At 40.2% G+C, this 14,584-nt stretch overlaps 1 protein-coding gene across 5 annotated transcripts in view; it reads right to left on the minus strand.

Moving 5' to 3' along the window:
* Positions 1-14,584, minus strand: part of MAGI3 (membrane associated guanylate kinase, WW and PDZ domain containing 3) — a 75,760-nt gene that overhangs the window by 21,351 nt on the left and 39,825 nt on the right. For all 5 annotated transcript variants that reach the window (XM_072844781.1, XM_072844780.1, XM_072844782.1 and 2 more), the window contains exons 3-11: positions 13,599-13,718; positions 11,166-11,375; positions 9,684-9,858; positions 8,761-8,840; positions 6,557-6,614; positions 5,482-5,576; positions 4,659-4,847; positions 2,573-3,181; positions 1,526-1,557 (exon numbers count right to left, since the gene is read on the minus strand). In XM_072844781.1, the coding sequence (XP_072700882.1) occupies positions 1,526-1,557; positions 2,573-3,181; positions 4,659-4,847; positions 5,482-5,576; positions 6,557-6,614; positions 8,761-8,840; positions 9,684-9,858; positions 11,166-11,375; positions 13,599-13,718 (1,568 nt within the window). The remainder of the gene's footprint in view (positions 1-1,525; positions 1,558-2,572; positions 3,182-4,658; positions 4,848-5,481; positions 5,577-6,556; positions 6,615-8,760; positions 8,841-9,683; positions 9,859-11,165; positions 11,376-13,598; positions 13,719-14,584) is intronic.

The raw sequence follows: 14,584 nt of genomic DNA on the forward strand, positions 1-14,584 counted from the left end.
AGTATTTCATGAGGAAAGGACACCAAGCATCCTTGTGGTCTCTCACTCTAATTTCCAATCGATTATGCACTGAAGTAACTCTAAATACTTATTCTGGGCTGAAACCCAACCTGGAAAACTGGAACATGGTAGTCTGCATGCGTCTGTGCAAGTTAAACAAAAGCACAAGCAGAACAGACTTAGATACCCCCTTTTACAAAGAGTGGAAGAAACCCCCCCAAGCGATTTTGCAGTTTGTCACTTCTTGCATGTTTATAAACACAAGAACTTGCCCTTTTTAACGGAATTATTTTGCCATGCTGCTTAATGCCACTGAACATCGAGCGCTCCATGTGAAGTTGCTACTGCACATGTGCTAGAACGCCAGTCCCCGAGTCCATAGTATTTTTAGCACGCCTGCACAGAGTGCACTGACATGGGAGCCACGCTGACAAAGCTTGCGTCCTCCAACTGCAGAGATTTGCACTGATTTATTTAGTGCAGGCAGCTGTATGATTGCAAGGAACTGAATCTGCAAATCTTATTGAGCGCAGTCTGTTTCAAGCACACTGAACTTGTGTGCTCACATTATCCCACTGCTGGGATACGACTTCAATACTCAAAGAGCAGGACAAAGACAGAAAAAGAAGCTACATCTACATCTTGGTAAGGGGGTTTTCCCAAAATGAAATAATTTGTTCTGTACAGGAAACATTTTTAAAGAACGTTGCTCTGTTCACCGACTAGCCTAATTCATAAAAGAAGTGCTCATGACAAAAATATGCATTATTATCAGCATTATCAAGTTGGAGGGTATTTTACTAAGCCCAAGGATTCTTTACTGAGCTAATATATATTAAAGATACCCCAACAGATCGAATCTCCAAGAATAAGGAGTATCAAACTAGAAATGTACTGCTACATAGAGACTTCCTGAAAATATGGATTCAAAGATCAGCAAGCATTTTAAGAAGGGAGTACTAACCAGTCCATTAATTCTATGCGAGGATTGAGAAATATCGAAGTATCATAAACTTCCTTTAGAAATCCCATTTCACTTTAATACAGGTAATTGGCAATAAAAAAAAAGATACTGTATTTTGTTTCCCTTTTAATGGGTATTCGGACAGCGGTTACTTAAGACAATAAATTTATGCCAGCCAAGTAGACATGGTTTTGCTAAATCATCTTGCAGATTATCACAGGAACTACAACCCAGAGGAGAGGAGATTACAAAAGCAGGTCAAAGTGTGCACACAGATAGCAATTTCAAGTATAGGTCAAAAAAAGGAAATAATAGAACTTATGTGGCAATGTCATATTTAACATCATGACAAATCAACAATACTACACCCATCATCATACAAGATCTTTGCTGCGTTCTTGATTCTTCGGTAGTAAGATGAGACACATCCATCACCTCCATTAAACAACTCAAAGGAATCTTTTGTGTTGAGTAGCCCATATTTTCAAGTCTGTTTTGCAACCAAAACCCCCTCGATATTCTCCATCAGAAACAAAATTTAAATACATCACTAATACTCACCCCTTTGGCAGTTTTAGTAGGTGAGGGTGGACCTGAAGAAAATACAATGTAGAAAGCAATTTCAATACTAGGTCACCAAAAATTTAAACAGCATTACAGCAATATAATCAGCTCCTCCTGGGTTGAAAATAATAACTGCTTGTTCACTCTTCTTTTAAATGGCAATGTGACTGTTCAGTTCACCAAAAACATCACTTCAGAGAAGTTTCAAATTAGAATTGCCAGCTGTACACCAATGAAAAACACCTATTTCTCTTTTTGCTATACACTGGTCAACCAAATCACACATCAGTTCATTGGACATGGAGACTTTGTGAATTTGTCTAGAGAAATTTCACTTGCTGCCAAAGAAATCTTATTATTTCCTCAGCTGCTTAAGGAATAGTAGCATTTATACAGAAAAAGACCTGGAGATTTTTGCAAATGTTGATGACTGAAGTGACACTCTCATGGCTACAATAAAAGCTTAACAGGACACTAAGCCACGCGTTGCTTCATAATTCATTCAGTTCCTTCTGGCAAACACACACTATCTACTAGTCCGCTTTTGGGGAGAAGACACGTTCTGGTCTGTGACTGACAGTCAATGAAGAGGTATAAATATGCAAATCTGAAAATTAGAATTTTTCTGGTATTTCCAGTGATCAGCTCCACCTCACTGCTGATGCTTCTTCCCGTCTCCTGCAATCACCTGTCCATTACAGCTACAGTTACTGGAATACTTTTGGAGAGCCTCAAAAAACTCTATCTGTCGTACACTTTGTGTTATGCTAGAGATCGCATTTTTGCTTTAGCACTTCCCAGACACTTGGAAGAGATAGTGCATAAACATATCATAATAAAATTTTTGAAAAAAAAAAAAACCCTAGCAACTTGCTCTCACCCTAAATACTCAGGGGTACAAATTAAACTTAGAAGATAATGGCTCAGAGACATAGTAAGCTGCTACTAAACCATCGAGACTGGACACGATTTAGACATCACACTACAAAGGGACTTTTAAAAAGCATATAACCATATATGACAACTGTAAATTTATGTATGTACCTCCTCTTAAGATAAGCAGCGGCACCTCTGCTCCTACTGGAAACTGCTTCAGTACCTCCACCACCTGCAGATGGGTCAAGCTCTGTACGTTCTGATGGCAAATCTCCTTGATTACGTCCCCTTTCTGAAGGCCTTGGCACCACTGGCTGTCCAAAATAATTTTCACCTTCTGTCCTGTAGGACTGTCTGCAATGGCAAACCCAAAGCCTTTAGGACCTTTGACTAGAGGAATGGTGACCAGCTCTGGCTGAGAGCCTCCTGAAGATGCAAGAGAGATCCTCTGCTCAGTTGTATCCATGGAAGGGCCATTCAGACGACCATTGACCAACATAGGGCCCATTTTTCCATTCTGGTCCAACACAACTGTTCCTGCTATTAAATCTTGGCTGGTCACACAAACATCTCCTTTGGTCACAGGCGGTCCATTGATAATAGGTGTAGCTGTCACTATATCTACCACAGGGTCTTCATTGTCATCAGGAAGAGGATAGCCACGACACAGAGTCATGTTCACATACTGATTGACAGGAACTAGCTGAAACATCTGGACAACATCTGCATGGGTATGGCCAAGGACACAGCTTCCATTTATGTCTACAATGACATCACCTGTTACAAAAGAAAGTTCAACAGCATCAAAACCAGAAACAAAACCACCCACACCTGTCCTGGGCTCTGAGGCTCAGAACAAAAGCCAAACTGGAGGAAATCACTGTGCAGTCTTCAAAACTAGTAACGAGTGGTGGCTGGGCTATTACCTCTTGGCTATCTGTTGCCAAAAAGCATAAAGGATTTCCTCTTTGCATTTATTCTATTTCATCTCAGAACACAGTGTGCTAAATATATAAAGTTTAATCTGCAGCAGATTTAAAAAATGATACTGTACAGCCAGGAGATGAAGCAGTGCACGCACACTACTGCAAGCAGATGTCTTCTACTTTAATTCATATTGTACAGCATCCTAAACTCAATCCAGAATAAATCGGATTTTTTGGGGGGGGTCCTATGTTTATTTTAGGACTAGCTGAACTTAAACTAGGATTGCGCCCACACACATTCCGTACTCTTACGCTGTTGCCACACATGGCTAAGCATGTATTTTCAAAATGAAGCTGAAGTAGGCTTCAGATCCTGAAACCTTGTTTCATAATTCGCACCATTTTGATCATGAAACTTTGCACGTGCAATACAATATTCCCAGCAAGCAAACTGTCTTATCCCTGAAATGCCTGGGCATCAGTTAAACAGTAACTCCCCTATTATATGAACTACAACAGGAATAGATACACATCTTTTCACTCAAATGTGCGTGCGCACCACAACACAATGCCGCAGGATCGTCCTCATTTTTACAGAGGAGGAAAATGAACCACATACAAAAAAGTTCAAACAATTGGTCAGCACCAAACAGGAAATTGTTTCATTTTGTAAGTAAACAGTATTAAATCATCAAAAGCATGAACTCTTCTTACTCTTCTTCTCTGAAGAGTAAGAGAGTTTATGTGATATGTAAAGAAGCATTTTGCCTTTTCTAGTATGTAAACTGCATGTTACAGTAAGCTTATAGGTAATTTAATTAAACATATAATAACAATGAAAAAGTGTGCAATTCTTCATGGATTGCAGGTGCTCTCATCCGTCTTGTTTCCTCACTTGCCCAGTTCATATAGCTTTGCTTTCTCATACCTGCTGCAGGTTTTTTTGCAATTTTAATATTTAGTGTTGTTTTTTGGCAGCAACAAGGCAAAACACAGGCCAGGATTCAAACACACTATTTTTACTTTACGTCTAGAAAGGGAACAAAAAAACATTCTGTAAACAAGCATGAAGCCAAAAGTCTTGGCTAAAGCAGAACTACTGAAATCTTCAGAACTGTCCTCAAAGTAGATTTGTATCTAGATGGTTGCTTCTTTTCCTTTTGAGCCACTGCTCTGCACTGGTCTTTCACAAATCTGAAAACTCTTTCGTTTAGTGAGGTGTTCGTATCCAGGGTCAGCGGATCAAGTCATCCAACCTCCTGTGCCTCAGAAGCTGCATTCTCTAAAAGCACCACAGGAAACGGAAGTTTAGAGAAGTAATACTTTACCTGGTGCAATTCTCCCATCTTGTGCAGCAGGTCCGTCTTTTAACACATTCTTCACCTGGAGAAACTCATCAGGTCTGTCCCCTCCAATGATTGTAAAGCCAAATCCCATCGTACTTTTTTTCAGCGATGTCCGTATAAGTGCTCCTGTAAGCTGGGATGGATCTCTAGTGAAGACAGACTTCTCTGGTCCTTTTGAATTATGGAAGAAAGAGACATGAAGGTAGGAAACCAGGGTTAGTTTTGACACAGTTTTTTTGTTTGGTTGCTTTTTTTTAAGGTGTCATAAAGGTTAATGATTTGTTTGGTTAACATTGGTTAACCTCTGCAGCACTGTCATGGAGTAAAGCAAACAAGACACTGTTATGCTCATTTCACAGCTCCGTTAAGTGAATGGGAAAGTTAAGCATTTTTCCAAGATAGTACAGATTACAAGAGAGCTGGAAGTAAAACTCCCACTTATAATTCCCAGTTTTGCACTCTAACCCTTGAATACCAAGCTTAAAGTAGATCAAAAGCATGAAAATTCAGGGTGTGGTTTTACCTGCATCTTCCAGTTGGCACTTCTAACCCTCCATATATTCAAAAGCTGCTTAGGACAACCAGCTCCAGAATGATCAAAATTATTTTAAAGCAGTCTTAGGGTCTCAGTTCACTTTTAACATTAAAAAAACATTCAAAAACCCCTACAGATTATGGAGGGCAACACCACAATGGCCAGCAAAAAGACAAGGCTAATGCCTCGGTGAATTTCAAAATTGGTTACTTATGATGCATACTTACAGGTAAAGATATTAGTGACAAAGAACACAATATTCAGTGATACCTGATTTTGAAGGGCCAACGTCAGTCTGTGCTAGCTGTTTTTTTCTTTTGGCTTCCAATACTGGGTTTTCAAACTGAGTTTTCTGGTTAATATGACTGTAGACATATAAAAGGTAGATCAGGATTTCAGCAGAAAGCATTCTGCCTATTTCACCGAAAAGACAACCACAAAAGATACAACTACAAATACTATTTTTTATTATCTCAGATTAATGCTCTGGAGGAATGAACGATAAACTATCATAATCAACACCGAAAGCATTTTTGTTCTTTCAACAACTTGATTTACTTTAAGAGCCAATACAATTTTACTTCCTGTAATTATTAGGTAGAGTATAACTTCATTCCACTCTGCAACTTTTCAAAAGGTTGTAATAGAGTAGAACTGAGAAAATCTGCTTTTTCTCTTGACATTATGTGTTCCTTCCATCTACCTATAATGTTTACAAACTCAGACATCACCTTTTTACTAGTAGATGCTAGAGTAGTACAGCAGAGTGGAAAAAAACAGTGAGTTTGAGCAGAATTTAAACACCTGTGTTGGCTTTGCAAAGTCAAAAAACATTAGCTTGTTCTCTGAAGCTAACATTTTCAACTCTACTCATTTTCTTCTCCATGGTTAAAGAGAGATTTCATTTACTCTGACCTGAAGGAGATTCAGAAGCGCTCTTGCAGCAATTTAGTAGTTATTTACTTGGCTCTCTGCAGACAGCAATGAGATTTAAGTTACTCTTGCTCTTTTACAGTTATCAGGTGCCACTCTTAAATCAAGTTACCCCATCCTTGTTAAAGCTAAGAAAAATGACATCAGCTCATTCCCATTAATAAATTACTTTGGTTGCTACTTGCTTTCCCACCCCAAAAGAAATACACTCCAGTAAGTCAGTAAGGTCACACCATGGATCTTCCCACCTGCCAGTGCTTCAGAAGTGTGCACCACGTGTTCATTGCCTCTAGAACTGTTTCTACTGGGTATGTTTAATACTTACATTGCATTACAACCTATACACACTGCATATCAAGAGCTTCATTATTTTCTGCTCAATTTATAACTCAAATTAATAATTAGCACTTACTCAACATAATATGTTCCATATTGAGGGTCTTCTATTTTTTCCCACCCATAAGGAAGTTCTGCAATCAGAAAGAACAAAATTCTCCATTACAGTGGAAAACTATCAGCAAATATCAGGGTTCTTATGAAGGAACCAGAGGACAGATTACAGACTCATGAAAAATACGAGGAAAATACACATCCTTTTTTCTTCCCTTCATTTGTTTGAGGCTGGTCCTTCTGATGAAAGGATATCAGCCTGTTCCAGGGAATCTGAAGCCCTGTAACTCTCACTCTTTGTTCCACTAGATGAGGAGACTTGTATTCAACAAAATCACACCACTTTAAACATAGAATAAACTTAAAGCCAAGATACAAACTAACCTATTTAGAAAGGAAGAACCTAAATAGGGGAAGAAAAATACATTCTTTAAAATTAATCTAATTATAAATTATGAATGTGATTTGATAGTTGTCGACTTTTTAAATGATACAGTATGAATATGGTCGCACTGCTTCTGCCCCCAAATACACCACAAGAGAGCTGTAAATGCCTCGCAGTATCACGTCCCAAGCTTGTAAAACCATGCATCTCCAATCCTCTTGTACTTTCCGTTTAAGACCACCTGGCAGAAGTAATGCCACCTTTATTTATTCTCTCAATAACACCAGGATATTTCACTATATTCTGACACCGTATCAGTTTTCAGTCAACCCAAGAAACCTTCCGTCAGAACTGTAACAGCCATAGGTGATGAGGGAGAAGAGAGCCCCCAGCCTGTGGTAGGCTATTTTGCCCTAATGTTTACATTATAGCGCGACACCCCAAAACTAGCTAGCATGTGTTTAGGTCTGGCCGCATCAAATTCAGCACAGATTGCCTGGCCTGCCAAGACAACGAAATGCAGTTCTGTGCTGCTGCAGCCTGACTGCTCTTGCAGCCACAGCAAGCTAGCCGACAGTGGCTCGGGCTTTGACTGCCTTGGGCATCCCGACATTAGGGGTCCAAAATAAAAAATTACCTCTTTGATACAGGTACTGAAAGTTACATGTGAAAAGCTCCTTTTTATGGCACATTCAGAATCTGGTAAGCTAGTGCCCAGCAGCAGATCATCACTGACTGAAGGTGAAAAGCAGTTAACACAGAGGTCCAACTACTCTAGCTTAACTATTCTAGTTACCTTGACCATGGACATTTAAATATTGGCATAATGGATACAGTCAGGTAGCTAGACATTTGAAGGATAAAACTGCTATGTAATCTTGTTTGAGGCTGCCCTAAGTTTGACGGTAACAGGAATTTTCCTAGCATATGACAGCATGTTACCAATTATTAATACCAGCATCACTCCACAGGGTTTGACAAAAGACCCAGTGGGTCTATTCATTTAAATGTTGTTCATTTGGATATCCTGCATGTCTCTGTTTAAAGTGCTCTTTTTATCCTGTGGCGAGCTGCACATATGTTTAATAAGCAGCAGTATGCGTCCACTGCTCCAGCTGGCTTCATTATGAATTCATGATTGTTAGGCTGTGCAATTTAGGAAGACGACAGGCTATTCTGAGTCTGCCTCAGCTTTTGTAACATGTCAGGCATTCGCCGAAGACAGAGCTATTTGGTACTCTTTCCTAGATGACTAAATGGCATGACTACGTAGGAAATGGTTGCAGGAATTGTGTGTAGGTCAATCATGAGCCTGACCTGTAAGTCTTGAAGCAACAGCATAAAGAGTTGAAGGGAGTCAGATTGTTCCCTCTACTTATGCATTCAAATATTATATCATGTCACATGCAATAGGTATGATTAGCAATAGGTGTTATGCCGTATCTTCTTCATTACTCCTATATTCTAACACTTATGGACCTTTTCCTCCTGCCATATTCCACCTGCACAACAATTTCCAGTGAGATTGTCACTAATATATGCAGCTTTCTCCCTAGCAATGATAGTTACTGGAACAAAATATCTCATTCTCGTCTCAGGAATGCAGACAAACCCACAATTCAGTCAGATTCTACTACTCCAGGGAAAATACACTATGGACTTTCTCAGTCTTATGTAAACTCCTGTTGCCACCAAACTAGGGACACTCAGCACTACGCTGCCTGCTCCAGTCACGTGTATCAGGAAGAAGCTTCTACCACAGCAGTAATGGATCATATCCAGCTGTGACAAACCCAGACATTTATCAGCCACAGGTGACAAATGAATTCTGGACATCTCACCTCCATCTTCACAATCTTCAGGAGCTTTGGCTTTCTTACAGAGCCGTGGATCAAGCCACGTGGTTGTCTTGGTGTTGTGACTGTGGAACAGAACACACCCCATTAGAAGAAGAGAGCTCCCTCAGACTGAAGAAACTTCGCTTTACTTCAACTTTTAAATATTTACTACCATGCGCAAACTGTAGCCTTTAGATAATGTAACCTTTATTTGTGCCTCAGTCACATCATAAAATGCTAAAGAAAGACAACGATGCTCAGAGGTACGAGCACACTGGGGACTCCAGGCAGATGTGAAATGTTAGAGGTACAAACACTCTCCCCTGCCCCCAAGAGCTCGTGGGGGAATATCAGCTGTTTCTACCTGAAAGGAAAACACAATTTTCGCCTCTTCTTATGCTTAACTCTCAGTAAGGTTTTTGTTTCCTTTAGAAATTAATAAGTGAGGCTGTTTCACATGTGCACGAGGCTGCTTTCCTATCCTGGGCTTTAACCTATGCTGTTTGTATTTTTAAGCACACGTTCCCAGACAAGGAACACAAGCAGTGAAGAAAGAATAAACAAGCTCTCGGATTTTAGAGAAATTTGACATAGTGAAGGTTTATATGATGTTATACCTCACATAGCAATACCCACCCAGCTTTGTATTTTGTGAGGTACAAAACTTGTATTACAAACAAACTGACTTTGCACATGGAACCATAAGGCTTTCCTGCACGATGCCAATTGTACCCAGTACGCAGCATAGATGACTATCAGTAAGGAACGAAACAGTAGAAATATATTAAATTTCATACAGAAATAGAAGCAGTAAGAGCAGAAGAAGAGAGGTGTAAAAGCAGCAGGCAGCTTCCTAGACTGCAGCTCATCAGCACTTTGCTCCTCCGAAGGGCACAGAAACCCCTCCGTGGTGTCGGCCTACTCACTCGATGAAGTAGATCATGCCAGCGTCGGTGTAGGCCATCTCCCAGTTCTTGGGCAGCGGTTCCAGGGTTTCATCCCTTGACAAGTAATTTCTGAAGTCCATGGAGCTGCTTGTCTGGTTGTAGCTAGGAACAGGTTTCATCCAGTCAGGAGAATCTGAATGTTTCTCTTTGTTTTCTGCAGTTGTTCAGGGAAAGTGTTACTATTTGTCAGATGTTTACGTTGTTTCTCACAAAGAACCACCCTCTTAATCTGGCTACGAGTGGATGTCAAACACATCCCTGTATGTGATGTGCATTTTTCCACTTTTTTTTTCAGCTGTGAACTTTGAAAAGCTGACATGAGAACACTGAACTCTGCTCTTCCCCTGCCAAACAGAATTAACCTTGTATTATGTGTCTGAGCCTACGCTGAAAAAATCAACGGTGGCAGAAATCCAAGTTGACTACACTTTGTTGCCATTCCTACATAGAGAACAGTGTTTGTAATGCCATCAACCCCCCCCCCCCAAATCCTACTAACATTCCTCAAAGTACCAGAACGAAACATAGAGAAGACCCAAACTGCCAATAAAACAAACACCACACTCCTGCAAGCCACAAGAAAAAGCTCCCAAAAATCCCTGCAGAAAACTTTAAATGCAAGCCTCCACCCCTCAGTCCCGAGGTTATGATCGGTATCCTTCATCACACGACGATGTCCGTGACCTTCACCTAACCACCAGCCCGGTCACGGGGACGCTCTCTGCCGTGGTGTGGCCAGCCCCAAAGCTTGCAAGATTAAGTCAGGCCTGGTCAATATAAGTCTGTCTTATGCACTCACACACAGGATCATCTGCAAATGCAACGTGACCATTTCTCTCCACCATCAGTTCTTCCCCCTTGAGATGAGTAACTACAACAGTGAAAAGAAAAGGGCATCCTGCTGATCTCTGAAACATCCGACTGGCCGCTGGTCCAGTCTCAACACACTCTGCTTTATTTCTCTCTGCAAACTCCCCTTCAGGCAGTTTCAGGTTGTGCGATAGCTCCCTTAACCAAAATAATCTGAAAATTTTACAGTATGAGCTATCGTTGTCTCTTAAACCAATCGTTTTGCTAAAATCTCCTGCATACAAATTCAGTAATCTCCTCAAAATTAAACAATAACATTTACAGGGTATGAATTATACTTTGCAAAGGATTCCATTATCTGAAGAGTGGATAAATTTTTCCTTCCTCCTCATGTAACTGGCCGATACCCAGCACTACATGTACTCTACTGAGCAGTGCATTTTATGATGCAATTGCACATCTGGCTGGGAGAACAGCTGTTTCTTTTTAAAAAATAATTTCAAAATTGAGTAAAAACACCAGTCTGAATAGAAAACCACCTTCAAACTTCACCAAAACTAAGGAAGCGGTTCAAGCAAGCACGAATGTTATTTGTATACTTCTTATCCATTCATACAATACTTCAGGGAATTTCTCCCCTTGTCAACCAACCTATCCCTCCGCCGCCATTAACTGCTTCCTTTTCCTCCTCTTCATCCTCTTCAGGCAGAGCGCTGTCCATCCTTTGCATTTTGCTGACGGATGTTGTTCTTTTCCTCTGTGATTCGGTATCAAAATCATTGTCAAAAAGAACTTGATCCACTGGATCGGGCTGGAAGGGGCTGGGCTCCGCTGGAGGCTTTGGAGTACCGTAAAAATTACCTGACAATGAGACAGAAACCAAAGTGACTAAAGCACTGATACCTGCTGAAGGTACTGGCAGGGAACGTTTTATTGCCCGTATAACGTATTGTTTGGTGAAAGACCTGAACCGTAACTTAACTCCTTAAAGAAGACATCAGCACTATCAAAAAACAATCAACAGACAAAACCTATTTATTCCTACCTTGTCTTTTTGCCAATGATGCTATTGGACATCAGAAAACAATAGGTTTAATTCCAAATTTCTACCCTGCCACATGTTTTCAAAGAAAAAGAGGATTTATTACTTTGCCTGGAATTCACTTGTGGTCCATAAAGAGACTTGGGGAACAGTCTGAGAGAAGCAAAACACTGAAAATCAATTGTTCTTACTCTATATACTGTTTAACTGATAACAGAGTAAGATGCAGCAACAGAAACACACTAAAGTAAAAAAGCAAATTAATTTTGTGCAGAAACATAAAGCATCTGTTTACATAAAAACATTTACAAATAATTGATTTTAAAACTACAGTCCTACAATTTTCTACTGACAATACATTTGCTAAACAAAGCTGTTAATATAGCTTCATCTAAAAATGATTTGTACTTCAGAAAAATGAACAGATTTTTACTTCAATATTTTAATCTAAACCACAAAGACTAGGAATCATCGGTTGTTTTCTGGAAAAGAATTTCGGCAATTGACCTCTCTCCTGACTGCTCATATGATTTTTATTAGGGAATTGAGCACACAGCAAGAGAACTTCCCAGAATTCCTGCTGGGGTAACATTTGGTGGCTGGATATGGTTTTGACCATGTAAAAAAAAAAATAAATAAGAAACCCTTCTGAAAATATCCGAGAGGGCGAGGCTCAGAGTGGTGACAGCCAGATAAAGGGGAGCTAAGGAAAAAAAAAGTGCCAGTTTAGTCTAAATTTGCTTAGGAGATTTCCACAGACAGGACAATGTTAACAGACAGCATGAGACATGTAAAACAAGGAGGTACAGAGCCTTTCACAGAATTTTCTACTTTTTCTTTTCTTTTTTCTTTGAGGGGGGAGGGAAACAATCAAATTCATTCCAGTGCCAGTGGAATCACCACCTACCAAAGAAGTCCTCCAGATGCATGCTCAAAGTCGCTTGAATCAAATATACTTTAAACATATGTAAAAATCAGGCAGTTTTATAATCTGGTAAATTCTGTTGAGCATCAATGAAAGCTGTACACACTCAGCATTTCTGAAAATTTGTCTGCAATTTAGTTGACTTCAAGTACAACTATATATTTGAAAAAAATCTAGCCAGATCATATTTCAGGTTTTATAAGTTTAGATACAAAAATCAACGTGAGATGTTTGTGATCTGTTCTGTTCACGGTGTCAAGAGGTAAGTCGTTCAACAGTAAAAAGCAGCAGAAACCAGGCAATCATTACTTGAACCCCACCTGCAACCAGGGCACGCTCCACAGGAGCACAAGACATCCCAGGGCTGAGCCAGTCAAACTGGTCTCTCCTCCCTCTCCCTTTAAACGGAGGTGGGCTCCAGCCTGTCCCCCCACCCCAGAGTACAGGGATGTGAGCAACCTTAAAGTCATCTCTGACTGCCATCAACTCCTTTAAAACAAACCAAACCAAAGCAAAGCAAAGCCCATCACGCGGTGGCAGCTCCATGACTCCTCCGGATAACCGGTTCCTGACAGTTCACTACCTTCACTACAATGTTTTTCCCCGTCACATTTAACAAAAACAACATTGCTACAGATTTGGGCAATCTGGTCTAGCGCTGTTCAATTTTTCATTGCAAAATACATTTTCTTCCCCTGCTGCATCAGAATTTCCCTTGTCTTCTGTCCTTTTGATGTGCACCTCTGAGAAGAACATGGCTCTGTTCTCAAAGGTTTAAACAAAATTGACTATGAATTCCATTAAAACAAAGTTCTGCCAAGCACAGACAAACATTTTCAGAAGCTTTCTCAAAAATGCAATAGGGAAAATAATCAGATTGCATTAAGACTGGTTGAAAGGACAACTTGTGATTTTCTAGAGAGCTTCAAAACAAGACCACTACTCCTCTTCACAGGTACTCCGAAAATAGATTTAATATTGCCGCTCTGTTAGTGTAATGACCATCAATGGGCAGGAAAAGTGGCACCTCCTGGGTACAAGGAGCTGCGCTTCGACCAAGATACTGGACATGAGTACTGGGTCCTTATTCCCATTCCATTAACTGGCATCAACATACCATCATATGTTCCACTTTCTAGCAAGGCTCCACTTTCTTCCAACGCTTTAAACTGCTCAACAGGAATGAAATTATAGTCTACCCCAGGGACCTCCCCATCTCTGGGAGCCCTTGTAGTGCCTGAAAAGACAGAGAAAACACTCTTGTAAGATACTTACGTGCTGCCTCTTTACCAAACGCTGCCTGCTGTACAACTCGGTAAAAACAATACATTTTTGAGTCTTTATACAACGACGATGTCATTCCAGTAAGGTAAGAGTTAGAACACTGGCGAGCAAGTGAACAATACTGTATAAAAACTAGGCCAACAAATTACTTATGAATGACAGTTCTGCTATTGAGGAAGGAGGAGGAAAAAAAGCTGGGTGAGGTGATAATTAGAGAGAACTCTTTCTTAAGCTCAGCGAACTGGAAACTTACTCTGTGGAAGCTGACGACGCCTGGGCCAGACAATAGCAGCCTGGGATTCTGGGGAGCTGTGTAAGAGCTGTGGTATTTTAACACGGCTGTAAGGGTGGTGCTTCTCTCCACTGTTTCCACTGGTACCAACTCAGTAATTTGTAACAAGGCCAGCGTGACTAAGCACATTTGATTTTTGGGCCACCAAATCCCTAACTGGGCACAAAAACTATTTTTTAACCTTACAATTCAGAGTGTAGTTCATCTATACTCCAAACGCTAGCTATAGGTAAGCTTTTTCAAAGTAATCAGTAAATTGCTGTGTTAATGCAGAAGTTCTCAAAGTGTTACGTCTATAAATACGGGCCTCCCATATTTATAACAGCTTAATTAAAACTCCCCTGGAAAGGACTCCACTGATTCATTACTGCATATAACCTAATAGCATTTTAAAGGCATACATCAAATTTTTCAGGCAGCAGCATGAACAAGAGCTGCTAGTAAACAAACTGCCTTTCACTATTACTATCTTTTAAGAAAGTCACAAGCTCTTGGGCACGCTCAATATGATAATGATGCTAAATTGA

The sequence above is a fragment of the Ciconia boyciana genome, chromosome 23 (assembly GCF_034638445.1).
Source record: "Ciconia boyciana chromosome 23, ASM3463844v1, whole genome shotgun sequence".
Classification (NCBI taxonomy): domain Eukaryota; kingdom Metazoa; phylum Chordata; class Aves; order Ciconiiformes; family Ciconiidae; genus Ciconia; species Ciconia boyciana.